The sequence below is a fragment of the Mobula hypostoma genome, chromosome 1, assembly GCF_963921235.1.
Source record: "Mobula hypostoma chromosome 1, sMobHyp1.1, whole genome shotgun sequence".
Lineage (NCBI taxonomy): Eukaryota > Metazoa > Chordata > Chondrichthyes > Myliobatiformes > Myliobatidae > Mobula > Mobula hypostoma.
In genome coordinates, this window is record NC_086097.1 from 25809310 (window position 1) to 25836361 (window position 27052).

Below are 27052 nucleotides of genomic sequence, written 5' to 3' on the forward strand. Positions count from 1 at the left end.
GCCTGGATGGGACTGTCTCCAGGCAGGCAGGTGTGGTGACTCAGGAGTGATCATTGATGCCATGGCAGTGTAGGTGATGGTCTTTGACTATGGTCCAGCTGCCGAGTTGGCTGAAAGTAGAGCGAGGCAGGTTAACGAGACCTTCTGAGAGGAGGCAGGAGCTTGGATCAAGGAGGGAAAGGTTGCACTCTGAGATTACTGCCTTCAACGATGGGTAACACACACACACACACACACACACACACACACACACACACACACCCACCCCAGAGGAACACAGGAGGTCTGGCAGCATCCATGAAGAGGAATAAACAGTCAACGTTTTGGGCCAAGACCCTTCGTTAGTCGTGATTGACTGTTTATTGCACTCCATAGATTCCATTGACCCTCATGAAGGGTCTTAGCCCAACAAGTTGCCTATTTATTCCTCTCCATGAATGCTGCCGGACCTGCTGAGTTCCTTTACCATTTTGTTTGTATTGCTCAGCACCTGCAGAATGTCTCATGTTGAATGAGGGGCATTCCATTGCTAGCCCTACTTATACAGGCAGAATAGCTGACAGAAACTAAATTATCTTTATTTAGTTGTAAGGGGAAAAGAGCAGAAGATCTATTTTGGTAAATTGTTTGCTGTTAATGTGTGGAAGTCTGACATCCTATACCTTCCCCCTCCCACATTGCAGATCTCCACTAAACAGCTTATAATTACAAGTAATATTTTCTGAGGACGCATTAGAATTCTGAGGATGCATTAGAATTACCCCATGTAGAATTTGTTCAACTTTATATTATTGGCCACATTGAGGTCACGTTAATATCAACGTTAATGTTTCAAAGTTCAAAGTATCATCAAAGTGCATATGTGTTAACATTGAGATTCATTTTCTTCAGGCATTTACAGCAATATTAAAAAAAAATAGAATTTATGAAAAGCTATTCATGAACAAAGGCTGACAAACAACCAATATGCAAAGGAAGACAAACTGAGCAAATAAAATAATACTGAGAACGTGAGTTGTAAAAAGTCCTTGAAAGTGAACCTGTAGGTCATAGAATAGTTCAGAGTTGTGGTGAGTGAAATTATCTACACTGGTTCAGGAGTCTGATAGCTGTTCCTAAACCTAGTGGTGTGGGACTGAAAGCTTCTGTACCTCTTGCCTGGTAGTAGCAGTGAGAAGAGGGCATGCCTGGATGGTGGAGGGTCTTTGATGGCTGCTGCTTTCCTGTGGCAAATGTACTCAAAGGTAGGGAGAGCTTTGGCTGTGACATTTGAGCAGTGTCGATCACTTTCTGTAGTCTCTTATGTTCTTTCTGTGCTGCAGGTGAGTAGAAATGTACAACACAGTGAAATCCCAGGGTGAAAGTTAGAATTCTACAGAGAGACTGCAGGAACCAGTGATCAACCTGCTCGTGGCCAGCACTTAAGGCTTCTCATCAGTGGATCTTTCATATCCCAAGAGTAATAGAACAGCCAACAACATCTCCAGGTGCTTCACTTCCCTCCCACATACCAAAGATGCATGGGTTAGTAAGTTGTGAACATGCTGTGTTGTTGCCGGAAGCATGGCGATACTTATGGTCCCCCAGCACATCCTCAGACTGTGTTAGTTGTTGATGCAAACAACACATTAAACTGTATGTTTTCATATGCATGTGACAAATAAAGCAAATCTTTATTTTTTAATCTTTAAGAGAGTTGAAATACTTTCAACATCCAGCCAAGCCACAGCCACACCTGTTGGCTTAGCTGGCTGTCAAACCCTCCAAGAGTTTTGAATGCTTCTGAAAGTCCCTGAAGCCTCTCACTCATTTCATGGGCAATACTCTTTGTGTAAAAACGGAGGAATCATGGTGATTTGCATTCCATCTGGACCACAAGAAGATCAGGGAAATCACCAACAAAAAGGGGCCGCAGGCTTGGTATCTCTCTTCTGCTGCTATCATTGCGAAGGAGGCACAGGAACCTTAAGTCCCATACAACCAGGCTCAAGAATAATTACTACCCTACAACCATCAGGCTCCTGAACCAGTGTGGGTAACTTCACTCACCACAACACTGAACTGATTTCACAGCCTACAGCCTCACTTCCAAGGACTCTACAAATCTTGTTCTCAATATTATTTATTTAGATATCTGCATGGTTTTCCTTCTTTTGCACTTTGATTATCTATCTTTGTGTGTAGTTTTTCACTGATTCTTTTGTGTTTATTTGCATCTACTGTGAACTGCCCCCAAGAATATGAATCTTGGGGTAGTATAGGGTGATCTATACGTACTTTGTAAATAAATGTACTTTGAACTTTGTATTCAAGCACTCAGGAACCGCACACCCAGCGGCAGACAAAATGCTGGCAATTCCATACATAATGACCAGCGTTTTCTGGAAAAATCCAAACCAGTGGTTTGTGTGGGTTTGCAACATGGCTTGGCTCCCAAAGCCAGGAACGTTTCAATAATAACATTCTTAGAATAGCATGTCAAAAAAAACAGCTGTTTCCACTGGGAGGAGGGATGGTGGCCAGAGGGCACATCTTGCAGAGCAGTTGCCAAGAAAACCTGAAGGGCAGCGAGGATATTTCATGCAGCAAATTGCTGTGCTCTGGAATGCACAGTTTGAAGGCTGCTGCAAGTAGTTTCGGAAGAGAGTGGAAATTTGATGTGGGGGTGGATTTGAAAACAAATCACTGCAAGGCTGTGGGGAATAAGCAGTACGAGAGGGCTCTTTTAACAGTGTTGGTTAGTAGGGAGCTCCAGGATTTATCGAGTCATAAGACCGTATGATGTGGGAGCAGACTTAGGCCATTCATCCTATCGAGTGCTCCATCATTGGATCATGGCTGATTTATTTTCCTCTCAACCCCATGAAATTAGAACATACAACACAGGAACAGGCCCATCAGCCCACAGTATTGTGCCAACAATTAAATTAGCAATAAAAAGGCCCAACTAAACTCATCCTTTCTGCCTTCTCAATGTCCATATCGTTCCATTTCCTCACATTCATGTGCCTACCTAAACGTCTCTTAAAAGTCCCCTAATGTATCTGCCTCTACCACCACCTCAGGCAGTGCATTCCAGACACCCACCACTTTCTGTGTAAATAAAACTTGCCTCTCACATCTCCTTTGAAATTACCCCCTCCCTTTAAATGCATGCCCTCTAGTATTAGATACTTCAACCATAGGGAAAAGATATTGTCTGTGTACTCTATTTCTGCCTCTCATAATCTTATAAATCTCCCCTCAGCCTCCACCACTCCAGAGAAAGCAACGCATTCGTCCAACCTCTCGTTATAGCACGTCCCTTCTCATCCAGGCAGCATCCTGGTAAACCTCTTCTGCACCCTGTCCAAAGCCTCAATGCCCTTTCCTATAATGGGGCAATCAGAACTGTCGTCGTGGCTATCCCTCGAGGTCGAAGATGATGGTCTTCGTTCTGTTGATCTACTTACGGGCTCTCAAGTGGCTTATGAGCCCAATCTTGGCTTTGAAAGTTCTTCTGCATTCAGGACAGGTAGTTCCAGATGGCAGATCGGGCTTTGGTTGTTGCTGCCTCTCTTTCCATTTTCTTCTCTTTTCTAATTCTGCACATCTGTTGGCTTCAAAAGTTGCTGTTCCTTCTTGGATGATGGCTTGCCAGAGTTTCCTGTCCTTGGCATTGGTTTCCCAATTGTTGATGTCGATGTTACATTTTTTCATGTTGGCTTTTAAGACGTCTTTGAATCTCTTCTGTTGCCCGCCTCTTTTACGTTTGCCTTCTTTAAGCTGGGAGTAGAAGATTTGTTTCTGCAGACGTTCGTCTTTCATCTGAACAACACGACCGCTCCATCTTAGTCGGTTCTTGATGACGTAGGCTTCAATGCTTGTTGTTTTTGCTTCATTTAGCACGCTGACGTTGGTTCTTCTCTCTTCCCAGCTGATATTTAAGATGTATCGAAGATAGCATTGATGGAAGCCTAACTAGAGTTGCAGCGTAACCCCTTCCTTTGAAGTCAGTTCCTCAACTAATAAAGGCAAGTATGCCATGTGCCTTCTTAACCACTTCTGTTGCCACATTCAGGGAGCCATGAACTTGGACCCCAAGATCCCTCCCCTCATCAACACTGTTAAGGTTCTTCTTTCTTTATATTCTCCTGCTTTCTCTCTATAACCATTGACACCCTTACCAATCAAGAATATATCAACCTCTGCTTTAAATATATCCAATGACTTGGCCTCCACCGTCATCTGTGGCAATGAATTCCACTAATTCACCACCTCTGGCTGAAAAAAATCCTTCATAGAACATAGAATAGTACAGCACAGTACAGGCCCTTCAGCCCACATTGTTGTGCCAACCCTCAAACCCTGCCTCCCATATAACCCCCCGCCTTAAATTCCTCCATATACCTGCCTAGTAGTCTCTTAAACTTCACTAGTGTATCTGCCTCCACCACTGACTCAGGCAGTACATTCCACGCACCAACCACTCTTTGAGTAAAAAACCTTCCTCTAATATCCCCCTTGAACTTCCCATCCCTGACCTTAAAGCCATGTCCTCTTGTATTGAGCAGTGGTGCCCTGGGGAAGAGGTGCTGGCTGTCCACTCTATTTATTCCTCTTATTATCTTGTACACCTCTATCATGTCTCCTCTCATCCTCCTTTTCTCCAAAGTGTAAAGCCCTAGCTCCCTTAATCTCTGATCATAATGCATACTCTCTAAACCAGGCAGCATCCTGGTAAATCTCCTCTGTACCCTTTCCAATGCTTCCACATCCTTCCTATAGTGAGGGGACCAGAAATGGACACAGTACTCCAAGTGTGGCCTAACCAGAGTTTTACAGAGCTGCATCATTACATCGCGACTCTTAAACTTTATCCCTCGGCTTATGACAGCTAACATCCCCATAAGCTTTCTTAACTACCCTATCTACCTGTGAGGCAACTCTCAGGGATCTGTGGACATGTACTCCAGATCCCTCTGCTCCTCCACACTACCAAGTATCCTGCCATTTACTTTGTACTCTGCTTTGGAGTTTGTCCTTCCAGAGTGTACCACCTCACACTTCTCCGGGTTGAATTCCACCTGCCACTTGTCAGCCCACTTCTGCATCCTATCAGTGTCTCTCTGCAATCTTTGGCAATCCTCTACACTATCTACAACATCACCAACCTTTGTGTCATCTGCAAACTTGCCAACCCACCCTTCTACCCCCACACCCAGTTCGTTAATAAAAATCACGAAAAGTAGAGGTCCCAGAACCGATCCTTGTGGGTCACCACTCGTCACAACCCTCCAATCCAAATGTACTCCCTCCACCACGACCCTCTGCTTTCAGCAGGCAAGCCAATTCTGAATCCACCTGGCCAAACTTCCCTGAATCCCATGCTTTCTGACTTTCTGAATAAGCCTACCATGTGGAACCTTGTCAAATGCCTTACTAAAATCCATGATAATGCTAAAGGCCAGGGAGCGGTGGTCACTGTCCCCCAGATGCTCACCCACTGAGAGATCTCTGACCTGACCCGGTTCGTTACCTAATACTAGTTCTAGTATGGCATTCCCCCTAGTTGGCCTGTCAACATACTGTGACAGGAATCCATCCTGGACACACTTAACAAACTCTGCCCCATCTAAACCCTTGGAACTAATCAGGTGCCAATCAATATTAGGGAAGTTAAAGTCACCCAAGATAACAACCCTGTTAATTTTGCACTTTTCCAAAATCTGCCTCCCAGTCTGCTCCTCGGTATCTCTGCTGCTACCAGGGGGCCTATAGAATACACCCAATAGAGTAACTGCTCCCTTCCTCTTCCTGACTTCCACCCATTAATAAGTTTCCCAAGCTCTGGGAAACACGTGCAGCACAGCTTAAATTTTAAATCTGATTCCCAGTTGCAGAGTGGTAACCCCATTTAAATATTTTAGTTAAATATTTTGTACTTCCCAGTATACATTCCAGTAAAAAGATGACAGACACATGTATGATGTCTGATCGCTATAGTTAAATCCCTGACCCCCTCCTGTTTATTGAGATGAAGAAGGGAGGAGGGAGGGATAACAAAGAAGCCATTATATTGTCCCAAGAAATCAGCATTGCAGATGGGGCACCATGGTAGCCTAGTAGTTAGCACGATGCTTTTACAGATCGGGGCAACGGAGTTCGGAGTTCATTTCTGGTGTCTTCAGTAAGAAAGTTTGTACGTTCTTTCCGTATGCACATGGGTTTTGACCAGGTGCTCAGGTTTCCTCCCATAGTCCAAAGATGTACTGGTTGATCGGATAGTTGTTCATTGTAAGTTGTCCTGTGATTAGGCTAGGTTTAAAATCTGTGGGTTGCTAGACAACGCGGCTTGGTGGGCTGGAAGGGCCTGTCCCCGCTGTATCTCTAAATAAATTGAACCAGCATGTTGGATCACTAACATTTGTTTGGTTATCATGTATTGGATAATATCGTGTAATGGAAAATTGACCCAATATTCTTAGCGTGAGGATTTGTATATTTACTCAAAGAGATGTTGGAATTTTAGCTTTCAGAATTAGTGTAGTGACAGAAGAGCAATAGCATTACTCCACTACAACCACTGAAGAATAATGAGGATAGACTTTCACCAACCAATTCGGTCTTGGCCTCACAAAACAACCTCCAAGAGGACCAGAAGCCATGTCATAGATTGGTGGCCAGAGAGCTATGTTGGCTAGAGCCAGGGCCTTGTGCTTTGGCTCTTGGTAGGTTCACCAATGCCAAACAGCTCAAAGGATTGAGGCCAGAATAAGACTAGTCCACCTGTCCTGTAGGTTCATGGGTTCAGCTTAGGGCTAACAACCCGGACTGGTCAATACAATTGTTACGGATACAGCAGTGAAGAATCCTTCTATATCTATGCAATGGTATGGACAGACAGAGATGGAGGACCTTCATTCCTGCCCTAAACTGCAGCAGCATAATGGGCAGTAAGTAAGTAAGTCACAAAAAAAGCCTTGGATCCCCCAATTACATCCTCAATAAGATTAAAACTGATTTTAGTTTATGACTTAGCAGTAGCTTGTCATCGTGCAAGGACGCTAAGAAAGCTCTGTAATAAAAGCGAGACACTGGGTCGTGGGAGTAGTGTAAGTCAGAGTAGTAGGGCTTTGGCTCATCAGGGCTTCGGCGAGAACAGGCCTAGGCGAGGCCGGTGACTTTTCTCCCCCCTGTAATGAGAATAGTGGGTATGACTGCAAGGCCAGTTTTCTGTTCTGGGTGTCAAATGTGGGATGTCCGGGAGATGTCCAGCCTCCCTGATGACCACATCTGTGCCAAGTGCATCAAGCTGCAGCTCCTTGGAGACCAAGTTAGGGAACTGGAGCTGCAGCTCGATGTCCTTCGGCTTGTTAGGGAGAGACAGGAGCTACAGACAGGTCGTTGCCCCGGGGCCAGAGGAGACAGATAAGTGGGTGACCATCAGGAGAGGGAAAGGAAGGTATCACATGGTGGAGAGCACCCCTCTGGTTGTCCCCCTTAACACTAAGTACTTCATTTTGAGTGCTGTTGGGGGGGGGCTGCCTGGGGGGAGCAACAGTGGCACTGAGTCTGGCCCTGTGGCTCAGAAGGGTAGGGAGTGGAAGAAGAGGGCAGCGGTAATAGGGGACTCTATAGTCAGAGGAACAGATTGGCGATTCTGTAGGCATGGAAAAAAAAAACAGGGATGATAGCTTGCCTCCCAGGTGCCAGGGTTCGTGGTGTTTCTGAGCGCATCCACAATATCCTGAAAAGGGAGGGTGAGCAGCCAGAGGTCGTGGTACATATTGGTACCAATGACATAGGAAGAAAAAGGGTGGAGGTCCTGAAAGCAGAATACAGGGAGTTAGGAAGGAAGCTGAGAAGCAGGACCTCAAAGGTAGTAATGTCGGGATTACTGCCTGTGCCACACGACTGTGAGTATAGGAATAGAACGAGGTGGAGGATACATGAGTGGCTGAAGGATTGGAGCAGGGAGCAGGGATTCAGATTTTTGGATCATAGGGACGTTTTCTGGGGCAGTTGTGACCTGTACAAAAAGGACGGGTTGTGCTTGAATCTGAGAGGGGACCAATATCCTAGCAGGGAGATTTACTAATGCTGTTGGGGAGGGTTTAAACTAGAATTGCAGGGAGGTGAGAACCGAAGTGAAGAGGCAGAGGATGGGGGGATTGGAGCACAAGTAGAGACAGCTTGAGAGGAGTTTGTGAGGAAGGATAGGCAGATGTCAGAGCAAAGATGCACTCAGCCTGATGGTTTGAGATGTGTCTATATTATTGCAAGGAGTATCATAAACAAGGTGGATGAACAGAGTGTGGATCAATGCGTGGAAATATGACATTGTGGCAATTACAGAGACTTGGATGCCTCAGGAGCAGGAACAGTTGATGAGTGTGCCAGGCTTTAGATGGGTCAAACAGAACAGAGAGGGAGGCAAAATAGGTGGGGTTGTGGCATTGCCAATTAGGGATAGTGTCATGGCTGCAGAAAAAGAGAAAGACAGGGAGGGATGGTCTACTGAGTCATTGTGGGTGGAAGTTAAAAACAGGAAAGGGAAAATAACTCTACTGGGTCTACCCCCCCCACTAGTAACAGGGACATCAAGGATCAGATGGGGATGTAGATTCTGGAATGGTGCAATAATAATAGTTGTCATGATGGGAGATTTTAAATTTCCTAATATTGATTGGCATCTCGATAGCACAAGGGGTTTAGATGGGATGGAGTTTGTTAGGTGTGTTCAGGAAGGTTTTCTGATGCAATATGCAGATAAGCCAACAAGAGGAGAGGCCATAAGACCATAAGACAAAGGAGCAGAAGTAGGCCATTCGGCCCATCGAGTCTGCTCCGCCATTTCATCATGAGCTGATCCATTTTATCCTATTTAGTCCCACTGCCCCGCCTTCTCACCGTAACCTTTGATGCACTGGCTACTCAGATACCTATCAATCTCTGCCTTAAATACACCCAATGGCTTGGCCTCCACTGCTGCCCGTGGCAACAAATTCCATAGATTCACCACCCTCTGACTAAAAAAATTTTTTTGCATTTCTGTTCTGAAAGGACGCCCTTCAATCCTGAAGTCATGCCCTCTCGTACTAGACTCCCCCGTCATGGGAAACAACTTTGCCACATCCACTCTGTCCATGCCTTTTAACATTCGAAATGTTTCTATGAGGTCTCCGCTCATTCTTCTAAACTCCAAGGAATACAGTCCAAGAGCGGACAAACGTTCCTCATATGTTAACCCTCTCATTCCCGGAATCATTCTAGTGAATCTTCTCTGTACCCTCTCCAACGTCAGCACATCCTTTCTTAAATAAGGAGAGCAAAACTGCCCACAGTACTCCAAGTGAGGTCTCACAAGTGCCTTATAGAGCCTCAACATCACATCCCTGCTCCTATACTCTATTCCTCTAGAAATGAATGCCAACATTGCATTCGCCTTCTTCACTACCGACTCAACCTGGAGGTTAACTTTAAGGGAATCCTGTACGAGGACTCCCAAGTCCTGTTGCATCTCAGAACTTTGAATTCTTTCTCCATTTAAATAATAGTCTGCCCATTTATTTTTTCTGCCAAAGTGCATAACCATACACTTTCCAACATTGTACTTCATTTGCCACTTCTCTGCCCATTCTTCCAATCTATCTAAGTCTCTCTGCAGACTCTCCATTTCCTCAGCACTACTGGCCCCTCCACCTATCTTCATATCGTCAGCAAACTTAGCCACAAAGCCATCTGTTCCATAATCCAAATCGTTGATGTACAGTGTAAAAAGAAGCGGCCCAACACTGATCCCTGTGGAACACCACTGGTAACCAGCAGCCAACCAGAATAGGATCCCTTTATTCCCACTTTCTGTATCCTGCCAATCAGCCAACGCTCTATCCACGTATGTAACTTTCCCGTAATTCCATGGGCTCTTATCTTGTTAAGCAGTCTCATGTGTGGCACCTTGTCAAAGGCCTTCTGAAAATCCAAATATACAACATCCACTGCATCTCCCTTGTCTAGCCTACTGGTAATTTCCTCAAAAAATTGTAATAGGTTTGTCAGGCAGGATTTTCCTTTAAGGAATCCATGCTGAATTCTGCCTATCTTGTCATATGCCTCCAGGTACTCTGTAACCTCATTCTTGACAATCGACTCCAACAACTTCCCAACCACCGACGTCAAGCTAACAGGTCTATAATTTCCTTTTTGCTTCCTTGCCCCCTTCTTAAATAGCGGAGTGACATTTGCAATCTTCCAGTCTTCCGGAACCATGCCAGAATCTATCGACTTTTGAAAGATCATCGCTAATGCCTCCGCAATCTCCACAGCTACTTCCTTCCTGTACTTGATCTGGAATTGGGAAATGAACCTGGTCAGGTGTCAGATCTCTCGGTAGGAAAGCATTTTGGAGGTAGTGGCCACAACTCTATCTCCTTCACTATAGCACTGGAGAGGGATAGGAGCAAGTATTTTGGGAAAACATTTAATTGGGGCAGGGCAAAATATGATGCTATTAGGCAGGAATTTGGAAGCAGATGTTCTCAGGGAAATGCATGGGAAGTGAGGGAGGAGATTGCTGAGCCTCTTGCAATGATCTTTGAGTTATTAATAGAGATGGAAGAAGTACCAGAGGACTAGATGGTTGCAAATGTTGTTCCCTTGGTTCATCAGCAAGAACGATGAGTCAGCATACAGAGAGGAGGTGCAGCGGCTAACGGACTGGTGCAGAGCCAACAACCTGTCTCTGAATGTGAACAAAACAAAAGAGATGGTTGTTGACTTCAGGAGGACACGGAGCGACCACTCTCCGCTGAACATTGACGACTCCTCCGTAGAGATCGTTAACTGCACCAAATTTCTTGGTGTTCACCTGGCGGAGAATCTCACCTGGTCCCTCAACACCAGCTCCATAGCAAAGAAAGCCCAGCAGCGTCTCTACTTTCTGCGAAGGCTGAGAAAAGTCCATCTCCCACCCAACCCCATCCTCACCACATTCTACAGAGGTTGTATTGAGAGCATCCTGAGCAGCTGCATCACTGCCTGGTTCGGAAATTGTACCTTCTCAGATTGCAAGACCCTGCAGATGATAGTGAGGTCAGCTGAGAAGATCATCGGGGTCTCTCTTCCCGCCATTAGAGACATTTACACCACACACTGCATCCGCAAAGCAAACATCATTATGAAGGACACCACGCACCCCTCATACAAACTCTTCTCCCTCCTGCCATCTGGCAAAAGGCATCGAAGCATTCGGGGTCTCAGAACCAGACAGTGTAACAGTTTCTTCCTCCAAGTCACCAGACTCCTCAATACCTAGAGCCTGGACTGACACCAACCTACTACCCTCTACTGTGCCTATTGTCTTGTTTATTATTTATTGTAATGCCTGCACTGTTTTGTGCACTTTATGCAGTCCTGGGTAGGTCTGTAGTCTAATGTAGTTTTGTGTTGTTTTTTTTACGTAGTTTTTGTATTGTTTCATGTAGCACCATGGTCCTGAAAAAATGTTGTCTCGTTTTTACTGTGTACTGTACCAGCAGTTATGGTCGAAATGGCAATAAAAGTGACTTGGCGACTTGACTTGAAAGGGAGTAGAGATAACCCAGGAAATTATAGACCAGTGAGAATTAATTCAGTGGTAGGAAAGTTGTTGGAGAAAATCCTGCGAGGCAGGATTTATGTGCACTTGAAGAGACATAATCTGATTAGAGGTAGCCAGCATGGCTTTGTCAAAGGAAGGTCATACCTTACGAGCCTGATGGAATTCTATAAGGATGTAACAAAACACTTTGATGAAGGTAGAGCAGTGGATGTAGTGTATATGGATTTCAGTAAGGCATTTGATAAGGTTCCCCATACAAGGCTCCTTCAGAATGTAAGGAGGCATGGATCCAAGGAGACTTTGCTTTGTGGATCCAGAATTGAGTTGCCCACAGAAGGCAGTGGTTGTAGATGGCTCATATTCTGCGTCGAGGTTGGAGACTAGTGGTGTTCCGCAGGGATTTGTTCTGGTAACCCTCCTCTTTATGATTTTTATAAGTGACCTGGTTGAAGAAGTAGAAGGGTGGGTTATTAAGTTTGCTGATGACACAAAGGTTGGGGGTGTTGTGGATAGTCTGGAGGGATGGCAAAGGTTACAGCAGGACATTGATAGGATGCAGAACTGGGCTGAGAAGTGGCAGATGGACTTCAACCCAGATAAGTGTGAAGTGGTTCATTTTGGAAAGTCCAATTTGAAGACAGAATGTAATATAAATGCATTTGGAGAAACATAATCTGATTAGGGATAGCCAGCATGGCTTTGTCAATGGCAGGTTGTATGTTACGAGCCTGATGGAATTCCTTAAGTACATAACAGTTTGGACTCTTGGCAGTGTGGAGGATCTGAGAGATTTTTGGGTCCATGTCCATAGGACACTCAAAGCTGCTGCGCAGGTTGAGAGTGTTGTTAAGAAGGTATATGGTGTGTTGCCGTTCATCAACCATGGGATTGAGTTCAAGAGCAGTGAGGTAATGTTACGGCTATATAAGGCCTTGGTCAGACCCCACTTGGAGTATTGTATTCACTTCTGGTCCCCTCACTACAGGAAGGATGTGGATACTATAGAGAGAGTGCAGAGAAGATTTAGATTATCAGAACACTCAGTCCTCTTTTATTGTCATTTAGAAATGCATACATATATTAAGAAATGATATAATGTTTCTCCGGAGTGATATCACAGAAAACAAGACAAACCAAAGACTAACACTGACAGAACCACATATAGTTACAGCAGTGCAAAGCAATACCATAATTTGATGAAGAACCAACCATAGGCACGGTAAGTAAAGTCTCAAAAGTCCCCAAGTCGATTGACTCCCGAGATAGCGGTGGCAAAAGGGAGAAACTCCCTGCCATAAACCTCCAGGCACCGTCAACTGCCAATGCCTTGGAAGCAGCCGACAACAGCCGACACTGAGTCCATCCATCTGAAAACTTCGAGCCTCCGACCAGCCCCTCCAATACAGCCTCCCAAGCGCCATCCTCTGCCGAGTGCCTTCGACCTCACCCCAGCCGCTGAAACACGCGAAGCCGAGGATTTCGGGGCCTTCTACTCCGGAGATTCTGGTTACCACACAGTAGCAGCGGCAGCGAAGCGGGCATTTAAGAAGTTTTCCAGATGTCCCTCTGTACTCTCAAGTCCATCTCCATCAAATCAGAATTGTGCACAGTCCCCTACTTGACAAATAACAGACATCACCACCGAAGTGGTCGCGCGCCATTTACAAAGATGTTTCCTGGATTGGATGACGTACCTTATGAGAATAGGTTGAGTGTACTTGGCCTTTTCTCCTTGGAGTGACGGAGGACGAGAGGTGACCTGATAGGGGTGTATAAGATGATGAGAGGCATTGATCATGTGGATAGCCAGAGGTTTTTTCCCAGGGCTGAAATGGTTAACACGAGGGGGCAGAGTTTTAAGGTGCTTGGAAACAGGTACAAGGGGGATGTCAGGGGTAAATTTTTCACACAGAGAGTGGTGGGTGCATGGAAAGCACGGTGATAGAGGTGGATACGATAGGGTCTTTTAAGAGCTTCTTGGATAGGTACATGGAGCTTGGAAAAATAGAGGGCTATGTGCTAAGGGAATTCTAGGCAGTTTCTGGAGTAGGTTACATGGTCGACACAACATGGCCTGTAATGTGCTGTAAATTTCTATGTTCTATGGAACCATGAGAGTTCAGGCAGTTGCTTCCATGGTAACATTCATTCGTGGGACATGGAGGATGAGCAATACTTTGCTCCCAAAAACTGACAATAACCTGGTTAGTTTGGTCTTACTCGGTTCCCTGGCACTTCATTATCACTGTTCATTGTGCTCGAGTTCTTTTTTTGGAATGAATGGAAAAAATTATCATGATTACAGCAATAAAACTGAAAATGTCTGATTTCATTTCCACAAGCACTTTGAATGTATTAATCGTATTCAAATTCATTTGGTTCAATAGATAACAATAAAATTTCACAGAAATACATATTTAATATTTACAGCCAGAACACTTCTCATTCACTGAATAAGAGAATTGTGTTAGAGGTAAATTACCTCAGTGAATATCTATTAATACTGAAGTATTTCCAGCTGGACTAATTTGCTGTTTCACCACATTTTCCCAGTCTAAATCTGTGCTTCCAAGATAGGATAATCTACCACTTTATGAAAGAAGAACTTTTGTGTTAATCCAGTTATACACACACATCATTAAGACGTTCCAGAGAAATTACTTCCTCTAACTATCATTATCTTAATTTAGTTCATGACACTTTGATTTTAGTTCTGCAGACGAAGTCAGAAAGCAGGCAAGTAGATGGCTAGATTGCACAGGTTGCTCAAGTCTCTCCAGTCCTGAAGAAGATCTTGGCCTGAAATATCAGCCGTTTGTTCATTTCCATAGATGCTGCCTGACCTACTGAGTTCTGCCAGTGTTTTGTATGTAAACAGGAATTCTGCAGATGCTGGAAATTCAAGCAACACACATCAAAGTTGCTGGTGAACGCAGCAGGCCAGGCAGCATCTGTAGGAAGAGGCGCAGTCGACGTTTCAGGCCAAGACCCTTCGCCAGGACTAACTGAAGGAAGAGTGAGTAAGGGATTTGAGAGGGGGAGGGGGAGATCCAAAATGATAGGAGAAGACAGGAGGGGGACGGATAGAGCCAAGAGCCGGACAGGTGATAGGCAAAAGGGGATACGAGAGGATCATGGGACAGGAGGTCTGGGAAGAAAGACAAGGTAGGGGGGGACCCAGAGGATGGGCAAGAGGTATATTCAGAGGGACAGAGGGAGAAAAAGGAGAGTGAGAGAAAGAATGTGTGCATAAAAATAAGTAACAGATGGGGTACGAGGGGGAGGTGGGGCCTTAGCGGAAGTTAGAGAAGTCGATGTTCATACCATCAGGTTGGAGGCTACCCAGACGGAATATAAGGTGTTGTTCCTCCAACCTGAGTGTGGCTTATCTCACCACTAAGCACATCTTTCCCTCCCCCCCCCCGCATTCCGCAGGGATCGCTCCCTACGCAACTCCCTTGTCCATTCGTCCCCCCCATCCCTCCCCACTGATCTCCCTCCTGGCACTTATCCGTGTAAGCGGAACAAGTGCTACACATGCCCTTACACTTCCTCCCTTACCACCATTCAGGGCCCCAAACAGTCCTTCCAGCTGAGGCAACACTTCACCTGTGAGTCGACTGGGGTGATATACTGCGTCCGGTGCTCCCGATGTGGCCTTTTATATATTGGCGAGACCCGACGCAGACTGGGAGACCGCTTTGCTGAACATCTACGCTCTGTCCACCAGAGAAAGCAGGATCTCCCAGTGGCCAAACATTTTAATTCCACATCCCATTCCCATTCTGACATGTCTATCCACGGCCTCCTCTACTGTAAAGATGAAGCCACACTCAGGTTGGAGGAACAACACCTTATATTCCGTCTGGGTAGCCTCCAACCTGATGGTATGAACATCGACTTCTCTAACTTCCGCTAAGGCCCCACCTCCCCCTCGTACCCCATCTGTTACTTATTTTTATGCACACATTCTTTCTCTCACTCTCCTTTTTCTCCCTCTGTCCCTCTGAATATACCTCTTGCCCATCCTCTGGGTCCCCCCCCACCTTGTCTTTCTTCCCGGACCTCCTGTCCCATGATCCTCTCGTATCCCCTTTTGCCTATCACCTGTCCGGCTCTTGGCTCTATCCCTCCCCCTCCTGTCTTCTCCTATCATTTTGGATCTCCCCTTCCCCCTCCAACTTTCAAATCCCTTACTCACTCTTCCTTCAGTTAGTCCTGACGAAGAGTCTCGGCCTGAAACGTCGACTGCACCTCTTCCTACAGATGCTGCCTGGCCTGCTGCATTCACCAGCAACTTTGATGTGTGTTGCAGTGTTTTGTATGTGTTGCTTTGGATCTTCACCATCTGAAAAATTTCTCGTGTTAATAGCGCGCTCAAAATCCAATCCTTTCCTGCCATATTTTTATGTTGATATAACACCTGTGTTTCATAGATTTATACTTTGTATGCTTGTTACCAAATTAACCTTCTCTCTGCAGCTTCAGATTGTGGGAGATCACCGTTGTGCAACTAATAGATATACTATCTCATAGTTACTGAGAGCCAGCTTCTGTCCTGGCCATATACATGTGTACCACCATGTATGGAGAGTACACATGTTCCCTCAGTGCATGTGTTTCCTCCCACACATCAAAAACAGGCAGACTAGAGGGCTAATGGACCATTCTAAATTGTCCCTTGTGTGATCATGCATTTAGGAAATGTGGTAGAATCTGAGAACAGTGAAGAGAGTTCCTGAAAATGGGTACTTGATGGTCAGTATGAACTCAGTGAGCCAATGTGCCTATTTCATGCTAATTACATGAGCTTATGTCAAAATATGCATTGTCAATTTTGCTCAGTTCATTAAAATGGCAACATTTTTTTGAAATGTCAGTGGAATATTTGGTTTAATCTTCATGAGGCATTTAAAGTCTGTTGTGACTGCAAGTCACCGGACAGACACTGAAGCTAATGAATATAGAAGTGTTTATTCAGCAAAATGAGAAGCGGGCATCCTATTCAAGATACGTAAACACCAGGAATTCTGCAGATGCTGGAAATTCAAGCAACACACATCAAAGTTGCTGGTGAACGCTAGAGAAAGCAGGATCTCCCAGTGGCCACACATTTTAATTCCACATCCCATTCCCGTTCAGATATGCCTATCCACGGCCTCCTCTACTGTAAAGATGAAGCCACACTCAGGTTGGAGGAACAACACCTTATATTCCGTCTGGGTAGCCTCCAACCTGATGGCATGAACATTGACTTCTCTAACTTCTGCTAATGCCCCACCTCCCCCTCGTACCCCATCCGTTATTTATTTATATACACACATTCTTTCTATCTCTCTCCTTTTTCTCCCTCTGTCCCTCTGACTATACCCCTTGCCCATCTTCTGGGATCCCCCCACCCCCTTTTCCTTCTCCCTGGGCCTCCTGTCCCATGATCCTCTCATATCCCTTTTGCCAATCACCTGTCCAGCTCTTGGCTCCATCCCTCCCCCTCCTATCATTTTGGATCTCCCCCTCCCCCTCCCACTTTCAAATCTCTTACTGACTCTTCCTTCAGTTAGTCCTGACGAAGGGTCTCGGCCCGAAATGTCGACTGTGCCTCTTCCTAGAGATGCTGCCTGGCCTGCTGCGTTCACCAGCAACTTTGATGTGTGTTGCTATTCTAGACACTCTTGGAAGAAGTGGCCTGCCTGACCCAATATTACATGACATTTCCATATGCTAGATATCAAAGATAACAGAAGGACAATTCTATAGTTACAATATATACCCAATACTTCCTTTGAATTACAGATAATTTTCAAACACCTCCATCTTCACAATAACACTCCAGACACCTAAAATGAATGTTAATCAGCATAGTTTCCCCCTAGCTGCATTCATGCAAGTACAAACATAAAATGAATGGGTGCTTCCTGGTTTGCAATCAACTCCAGTCTGACCATTGTTCAGAGCTGTATTTTAAATTCAATCTACAATCCACATTCAAATCTAAAGATTGGTTGCTGTTGAAATTAATATTTGCTATTAACTCTATAACCAGAATGCACCCTAATAAGTCTATAGCCTCTTTACTAAATGAGATTATTTTACATTTAATGTTAACAATACTGTGCTTAGTGATGGCAAACAAGTTCTTAAAAACTGATGGCAGTATCTCCCTTCTGGATAAAGGCTTTATGTGAAGGAGGCAGCCAATATTTAGCACCAAGATAACATGTTTAGTCTATTCCTTAATGAATGATAAGAAATTAAAGTAAGTTTTATTTTCCAGCAGTTCTGTAGACCATCAGTGGGGTCAGGGACTGGCACCCAGAGACAAGAGAATGTAGTTCTAATCCTAACGCAGTTGAAAATGCGTGAAATTATTTTTGACATACGGTATTTTTTTAGTAAATTATACATTCCAAATAATTTGTAAACTCCATTCAAAGGATCTGAGATCACCACACAGAGGTATTCACAGTGAGAGGATCTGTAGAGAGGCTGATGCAGGAATGGTGTTGTCCTGAGACTGGAATCAGCTGCACCATGACTGTAAAAACATCTGATTAGATTGTAAGTCACAGCGGGTAAAAAAAAGCAAAAGTATGTTTCATTTTGGTTAACTATGGGAATAAGTCCACTCACGCTCAGGTTCTGAGAGGGAACCATGTATACCGGAGTGTAGACAGTAGGACCATAATAGATAGAAGCAGAATTAGGTTATTTGGCGCATCAGGTTTGCTCCATCATTTTAATATGCTTGTGTGTAATTCCTTCATTGGCAGTTGCCGCCTTATTCTCTGCCCTGAAGGCATCTTTTTATGGGACTTCTGTCTCTAATTTAATTTTCTTAATTCATTCAGTTCTGTTGGCTTTGGGAAATTATCACGTGGTTCAGAAAATACCCAGTGCATTGTGGTGCTAAACTTCTTGCAAAACCCTATACTGAGGAAAAAGGAGCAGGTTACACCTGAACCCTTGGGGGACCAATATCCTTGTGGGCAGTTTAGAGAACTAGAGTTGTAGCTGGATGACCTTTGGCGAATAGGGGAGAGTGAGGAGGTGATAGATAGTAGTCCCTGCTAGGAGGGCCATTTTACTGAAGTGGAAGGATTCTAATCCCACTACTGTTTTTTATTGGCTTTCCTCCATTATGTCCTGTTTAAGTTTAGAGAAAGTAAGAAGTTGGGCATTTGATACATCCTTTAAATTTGAGCAAATCTGGCGACCTTTTATTCAATATTTTTATTTGATTTGATTTATTACTCTTCCAATTTTTTTTTTGAAGTTTTAGATTTGATCCGAAAGTCTTTCTTTTTCTTTGGTTGTATCCTCAGAATGGACTGCCCAGTCCCTTTTGTTTCCTTTCTTTTGTGTAGTGTAGTGGGGGTTTTTTTTCCTTCATTTAAAAATTTAAAAGTTTTTTTCTCACCATGAATTGATAAGAGGAGAATTAGCTGTCTTTTTTTATTATATACTGCATACTAGCTGAACACTATGTATGACTTTGTTAATGTCTATTTCACTTTCTGGTTGTATTGTTATTGACACATATATTTGAGATAATTCTCCTCTTATTTGTATTTATGCTCCTTTTAAATCAATAAAAAGATTGATAAAGAAAGAAGATAGATAGGAGTCCCGAAGTTGCAGGAGGCAAACACCTGGGTGACTGGGAAAGGAAATGGGCAGGCAGTGCAGAGTACTCCTGTGGCCGTTCCCTTCATTAATAAGTATACTACTTCGGATACTGTTGAGGGGGACGAATATCAGTGGGGAGTCATAGCAACCGGGTCTCTAGCACTGAGTCTTGCACTGTGGCTCAGAAGGGAAGAGGGGAAGGAGGAGTGCAGCGGGTGATAAGGGATTCCATAGTTAGAGGAACGAAGGGCCTGTTTTTGTACTGTACGAGGTTCCTTGGACATGAAAAAGACACCCAGATGGTATGTTACCTCCCAGATGTCAGGGTCAGGGATGTCTCGGATTGGGTCCACAGCATTCTTAAGGGGGAGGGTGAGCAGCCAGAAGTCTTGGTACATATTTGCACCATTGACATAGGTAGACAAGGTGAAGAGGGTGTGAAGAGAGATTTTAGGGAGCCAGGTAGAAAGTTGAAAAGCAGAACATCCAGCGTAGTCATCTCTGGATTGCTACATGTGCCACATGCCAGTGAGGGTAAGAATAGGATGATTTGGCAGATGAATGTGGGCTGAGAAAATGGTGCAGGAAGCAGATCTTCAGATCTCTGGATCATTGGGATCTCTTCTGGGAAAGGTATGACCTGGGGGCACCCCGCAAGAGTCACCACGCTTTTGGTGCCAGCATAGCACTACAGTACAGAAACAGGCCCTTCGGCCCATCTAATTGATGCCGAACTGCCATTCTGCCTGCAGTCACATTGACCTGCATCAGGGCCATGGTCCTCCACACCCTCCCATCCATGTACTTATCCAGACTTTTCTTAAATATTGAAATCAAACCCACATCCACCACTTCTGCTGGCAGCTCACTCCACACTCTCACCACCCTCTGAGTGAAGAAGTTCCCCTTAAACATTTCACCTTTCACCTTTAACCCATGACCTGTAGTTTTAGTCTCACTCAACCTCAGTGGAAAGTGCCTGCTTACATTTACCCTATCTATACCCCTCATAATACCAACCGTCAAATCTCCCCTTATTCTCCTATTATTCCTCTCATGCTCCAGGGAATAAAGCCTTAACTTACTCAATCTTTCCCCTTAGGACTCTGGTCTTGGCAACATCCTTGTAAATTTTCTCTGCATTCTTTCAATCTTATTGATGTCTTTCCTGTACTTTGGTGGCTAGAACTACACATATAGTGCTCCAAATTTGGCCTCACCAATATCTTCTACAGCTTCAACATAACGCCCCAACTCCTGTACTCAATGTGTTCAACTGCAATATACATTTCCAAGACAAGGTAGTACATGACTCAGAGATGAAGGATGGCATGATGGTTAGCAGCTTATGGTTTCAGGCCCAGGTTTGATCTTGGCCTTGGGGCATCATGGTAGCATAGTTTTTTTTTAAGTGTGTCGTACCAGACATTCAGCCATTCTTGTCTGTCATGTGGTATCAGGATTAACCGGGTCACGTTACGAACGTTCCTTGTATTTTTCAACTGACTCAACCCTTGTATTTTTTACGAGGCCGAGTGGCTAGCTCGACAGTCAGCCCAGCACGGATGGAAAGCGTGCTCGGGGGTGGCCGGACCTGGATTCGAACTTGGGAACCTTCACTCCGGAGTCCAGCGCTGATCTCACTGCGCCACCAGCCAGCGGTAGCATAGTAGCTGGCATCAGTAATCAGGATTCTGTTCCTGCTCCTGCCTGTAAGAAGTTTGTACGTTCTCCACATGACCATGTCAGTCCCTCCAGGTGCTCCGGTTTCCTCCCACATTCCAATGATGTAGTAAATTGTCGACATGCTATGTTGGCGCTGGAAACGTGGTGACACTTGTGGGCTGCCCCGAACACATCTTCAACTTTGTTGGTCATTGATGGAAACGACATATTTCACTGTAAATTTTGATGTAGATACATGCCAGTATCTTTAATCTAGTTGCAACTTGAGTTAGTTGTTAAACACATTACCACCTGTAGCTTTCTAATCTTTTATTAACGAGAATGAAATATTATCCCTTTATCTGTGTGCACACATCTGTGTAAGCATTACCAGTAACATAATTCATTGTATATTTTAATGTACGTATGATAAGTCAAACCTTTTAATCTTTTAAGAACACTGCATGGGTGTAACACTTCAATTCTTAGTTTCTCTCGCAGATTCACTGTACAGTGAGCCACTGGTTCCTCTGGCAATTCCTCTTAAATTCTACTCCCCCCCCCGCCAGTGAAAGTTGTGACTCCAGCACTTCCAGTGACCTCTCCCTAAGCACAGCTTCATTGACCCTGCCCAAGTGGGTCATGGAGGCTCAGACTCATAGTATATTCAGGAGAGGGTTTGTCAGATTGGTGAATGTTGAATTAATCAAGGTACACTGGGTTGGCTCGAAAACAGCAGAAATGCGAGTGATGGTTGCTGGTTTATTTGGTACATCAACAAACCCAGGTGGTGCTGAGCCAGTCAGCCCAGAAAGATCCCAGGTCTAGCTGTGTGGGCCCTGTCACAGCATAAACCTCCACACCATCGAGGACATCGTCAAAAGTGTCTTCAATATTAAGGACCCTCACATACGCTCGTCTCATTACTGTACTACCATCAGAGGGGAGGTACAGGAGCCCAAACATCCACATTCAACGTTGTAGAAACAGCCTCTTCTTTCCATCATTAGATCCTCCACGGTCCATGAACGCTACCTCACTATCTTGCCCTCTGTTTGCACGAATTATTTGTCTATCTGCTCACTTATGTTGTTTATGTATTTATCCTTACTGTAATCTATAGTCACTTTACGCATTGCACTGATTCCTTCAGCTCTTGCTTGAGTTGCAGGAACCTGAAGGGAAAGAACAGTAGTTTTCAGTCTGATTGTGAATGATTGCCCTACAGCAATGCACACAACATTAACCGTGAGCTCTTATTCTTTTTGTCAGTCGATTCATGGAGACTCGGCTCAAGTCGATCCCGACAGAAGCCTTTACAAAGCTCCCGAACATCACAAGGATGTAAGTATTACTGAGCCGCATCAGACCGCCTGCCTCATCGTTGAGGCAACGCTCACAAAGTGCTGGAGGAACTCAGCAGGCCAGGCAGCATCTGTGGAACAGAGTACAGTCGACGTTTCGGGCCGAGACCCTTTGGCAGGACTGGAGAAAAAATGTTTGTCATCATTGAGGAAACCTCCTGCTTAGTGAACAAACCATATGTTCACCCAAATTTATCATCATGTGCATAATTGGTTTATTATTGTAACATACAGAGGGCAACTTAGTTTTACATGCCATCCGGACAGATGATTCCAAGCAAAAGTACATCAAGGTAGTACAAAGGGAAAAGCAATAACAGAATATAGTGTTACCGTTACAGAGAAACTGCAGTGCAGATCGTCAAAGTAACTTTTTATCAAAGTACATTTATGTCACCATATTGATATTTGCAGGAAAGTAAAGAAATACAAGCGAATCCATGGGGTAAAAGAACATACATTAACAAAAGACTGACAATCAGTGTGCAAAGGAAGACAAATTCTGCAAATAAAAAGTTAATACTGGGAACATGAATTATAGGTCTTTGAAAGAGAGTCATTAGGTTGTAGAATCACTTCAGCATTGTGTAGAGTGAAGTTATCCACAGTGGTTCAGGAGCTAGTGGATAAAGGGTAATAACTGTTTGTGAACCTGGCGGTCTGGGACCTGAGGCTCCTCCATCCCGATGGCAGCAGTGAGAAGAGAGCGTGGCCTGGACGGTGGGGGCAGACAAAAAAGTGCAAGGGCCACGATGAGGTAGACTGAGAGATGAAGAGTTCAGCTTTATCGTACAAGAGCTCCATTCATGAGTTTTTTTTTTAACAGTAGGGTAGAAACTGTCCCTGAGCCTGCTGGTGTATTATTTCAAACTTCTTTTTTAATCTCCTGCACAGTGGAAAGGGGGAGAGGAGAAGGGATGTTTGTTGCCTCCTGGCTGCCAGTGTCAAGCGTGTTTCAAAGCGGCTGCAGAACGTTCTCAAACGAGAGGGTGATTGTGGGGCTCATGGGCACCAATGACACTGTTAGAAAAGGGGAAGAGGTCTGACTCAGTTTTTAGAAGAAAGTGACTGAAGAGCAGGACCACTTCCCATTCCCATTGTGATACGTCCGCACTTAACCTGTTGTGTTGAGGCCACACTTAAGTTAGAGGAACAACACCTTATGTTCTGTTTGGGTAGCCTCCAGCCTGATGGCATGAACATTTGGTAGTGCCCTCCACTTCCCCCCTTTACCATTTCCCATCCCCTTTTCCCTCCCTCACCATATCTCTTTGCCTGCCTATCACCTCCCTCTGGTGCTCTTCCCGCCCCCCCCTTTTATTTCTTCCATGGCCTTTTGTCTCTTTCACTAATCAACTTCCCAGCTCTTTACTTCATCCCTCTCCCTCCATGTTTTTTCCCCTATCACCTTGTGTTTTTCTGTCCTCTCACCCCACCTTTTAAATCTACCCCTCAGCTTTTTTTCTCCAGTCCTGCTGAAGGGTTTCGGCCCAAAACGTGACTGTACATTTTTCCATAGATGCTGCCTGGCCTGCTGAGATCCTCCAGCATTTTATGTGTGTATCTCAAATTAATAGTCTCTGGATTACTTCCAGTGCTGTTTGCCACTCAAGGTCGGGATAAAAAGATAGAACAGATGGATGTGTGACCGATGCAGAGTTTGGATTTCAGGTTCTTGGATCATTGTAGCTCCTTCTGAGGCAGGAGCAACCTGCACAAAAGGAATTGGTTACATCTTAATTGACGGGGAACCAATATCCCGGCCAGAAGGTTTGCTGATGCTGCTCGTGAGTATTTAAACTAATTTGGCAGGCAGATGGGAGCCAGAGCGCCGGATCAGAAAGTGGAGAAATTGAGAGGAAGGTGGGTGTCATGACCGGTAAGAACAGACAGGAGCAAGGGGAGAGTCACAATGGGATGAACAGGTTGAGGTGCGTATATTTTAATGCTGGCACTATTGTGGATAAGAGTGATGAAGTTGGAGCATGGATGGACACGTGGAACTATGAGGTTGTGGTCGTAACAGAGACTTGATTGAGGGAGGGAAAGGAATGAATGCTCAGTTTTCCAGGTTCCAATAGTTTGGAACAGTTAGGGGAGGTGGTAAAGTGGTGGGGTGGACGTTGTAATATTAATTAGGGACAATATCACAACTGCACTCAGGCTGAGATGAAAGTATAGATGGTGGGTTAATAGATTGCAGATGATATGGTTTTGTGATGGATAGTTTAGAAGACTGGCAAAGAATACAGCACAATATAGATCAGTTGCAGACGTGCTGAGATATGGCAGATGGAGTTTAACCCGGCCAAAGGGGAAGTGTTGTACATTGGGAGATCAAATGTAAAGGGACATGACACTGTCAGTGGCAATCAACATTAGCAGTGCTGATGTGCACCGAGATTCTTGCCATGTTTCTCAGAACCTGTGACAATAATAAACCAACCCTGCAGATCCTGCCATTGATTGTACACATTTGACCTCTCAAAGTGCAATACCTCACACTAGTCTGGATAAACTCCATCTGCCATTTCTCCACCCATCAACAATCAAGGATCAGCTTTATTCATTGTCCACATTTACATGTATTCAGAAATTGCTGGAGTGTGGGCACAACATGCAACAACAACTGACAACATTAACAATTATACAGAATTAATCATATAATAATAAAGTTACAAGTTCAGAGATGGAATAAAATGTACATAAATGTAAGCATTATTTTCAATGTCGGCAGCATTATAAAAAGTGGTTTAAAGTGTTTGCAGTGCAGTGACTGAGGTAATAGATAGAGGGGGTGGGAGGAGGCTAACTAGAATGATTGATCAGATTAACTGCCGGGGTAAGAAACTTTTAAGATGGTGTGAAGTTTTTGTTTTAATAGCCCTAGGGTGTTTTCCAGAAGGGAACGTTAGGAAAAAGCAGTTTGCGGAGTGGGTCGTGTCCTCAATGGCTTTTTCTGCCCACTTCTTTGTCCTGGTCACATATGAGTCATGTAAGTGACCGTAGAGACTGCAGCCTATATCCTGCCATATCCTTTGACAAACTTCCTCACTCTCCACAGCTCCAGCAATTTTTGTGTCATCTGCAAATTTCATAGTCAGCCCAACTTGTGTGTGCAAGTCATTGATACTCATCACAAGCACCGGGAAGGCTGGGTGGCATGGGGCTTTGGAGGAATTTGGTGCAGAACTTTAGAAGAGGAGGAGAGAAAAAGTGACTGAGAATTAATGAAGCCACAGTCATCTTGTACAACTGCGACAAGGTGGCAGATAAGAAGAAAGAACACTTCTAGAAAGGTGAAAAAAAGTCAAACTTCAAATGATGTTGATTTCCCCAAACTTTAATAAAAATAGTTGCATCCTGTTTGGTAATCTGTTGAATAGTGAATCACTGCTGGTCTGCTTGTGGTGCTTAAAAGTGACTTTTTCCATAGAGGAAGTAACTACCTACCGAATAGTGAAATGCCTAGATATAGTGGACGTGGAGAGGATGTTTCCTATAGTGGGAGAGTCTAGTTCCAGCGGGCACAGCTTCAGAATAAAACAAAATCCCGTCAGAACAGAGATGAGGAGGAATTTTTTTCGTCAGAAGGTATTAAATTTGTGGAATTCATTGTCACAGATAGATGTTGAGGCCAGGTCATTGAGTATATTTAAAGCGAGCTACTTGATTCGTAAGGACGTCAAAGGTTATGGAGAAAGCAGGAGAATTGGGTTGAAAGAGATAATAAAGCAGCCATGATCGAATAGTAGAGCCAACTTGATGGGCCGAATGGCTTAATTCTGCTCCTGTATCTTATGGTCTTTCATGATGTCTTAATGATTATCCCAGCTCTTACACATTTCTCTGCTAGATACATTTCCATTGATGCAACTCTCGAGAGAGTGGATGTCAGGGCTTTCTTCAGTTTGGATAAAGTCACGCACATGTGAGTATTTTTGCCAAAAGCTGCTGGTCCCAAATTCCCAAGACTGAAGCAATCTCCCCAAGACTGTCCAGAATTCCCTGAGGAATAATCAGCCGTAGTTTCCCCTTTCCTGATGGTCGCCGCTGGCGTGAAGGCTTCACGTGCAGTCACGTTTGAGTCTCTGTTTTTCTTGGTGGCTTTCACTGAACTCTTGAGTCAGTCACAAGAAGTGGACAATGCTGGCAACTTACTTGAGCCCATCACCCCTATTGGGGCATAGGCCACTGACAGCCGCTCACCAGAGTCCTTTGTCCTGGGCCTGTCGTCAAGTTGTCCCCAGGTATAGCTCATCTTTGAAGATCCTTCCTATTTCAGAGATGAGGTCTTTGGAGTTTCTGTTGGCATTTCTGTAACACTGGGTTTTTATGGGATGGGGTTGCTAGTCCAATGCCCAACCCACCTCCTTTTGCAACCAGGCTTGGGACTGTCCATGGTGGAGTTACGTTGCCGGCAAAACCAGCATTTATTGCCTTTCATTTTGGTCCCTGGGCCAGTGGTGGTGAACCAGTTGATCGAAAGCTGCAGTCCATGCTCTGAATGGACCGTGCTGAGATCATTCCAATCTGTTAATCTCTTTGTAGTAGAAGTACACATGATTGAAATCAAGAGGCAAGAAGCCTCAGAAACAAAATGCAGTAATAAAATATCATGTTTATTTGTTAACAGAGAAATACGGAATGCGAGGAGCTTAAGTCAGATTGATCCAGAGGCTTTCAAGAATCTCCCTGTTCTGAAATACCTGTGAGTACAACAGAGACCAGTCCCTGTTTGAACTTCTGTGTCCCAGACACTAGGTTGGTTGATATTCTGAGCAACACACACAAAATGCTGGAGGAACTCAGCAGG

The 27052-nt window shown here is 44.5% G+C and overlaps 1 protein-coding gene across 1 annotated transcript in view; it reads left to right on the forward strand.

Annotated features, from left to right (window-relative positions):
- tshr (thyroid stimulating hormone receptor) overlaps positions 1–27052 on the forward strand; it is an 88945-nt gene that overhangs the window by 13652 nt on the left and 48241 nt on the right. The window contains exons 2-4 of the mRNA XM_063059112.1: positions 22145–22216; positions 26093–26167; positions 26873–26947. Coding sequence (XP_062915182.1) covers positions 22145–22216; positions 26093–26167; positions 26873–26947 — 222 coding nt within the window. The remainder of the gene's footprint in view (positions 1–22144; positions 22217–26092; positions 26168–26872; positions 26948–27052) is intronic.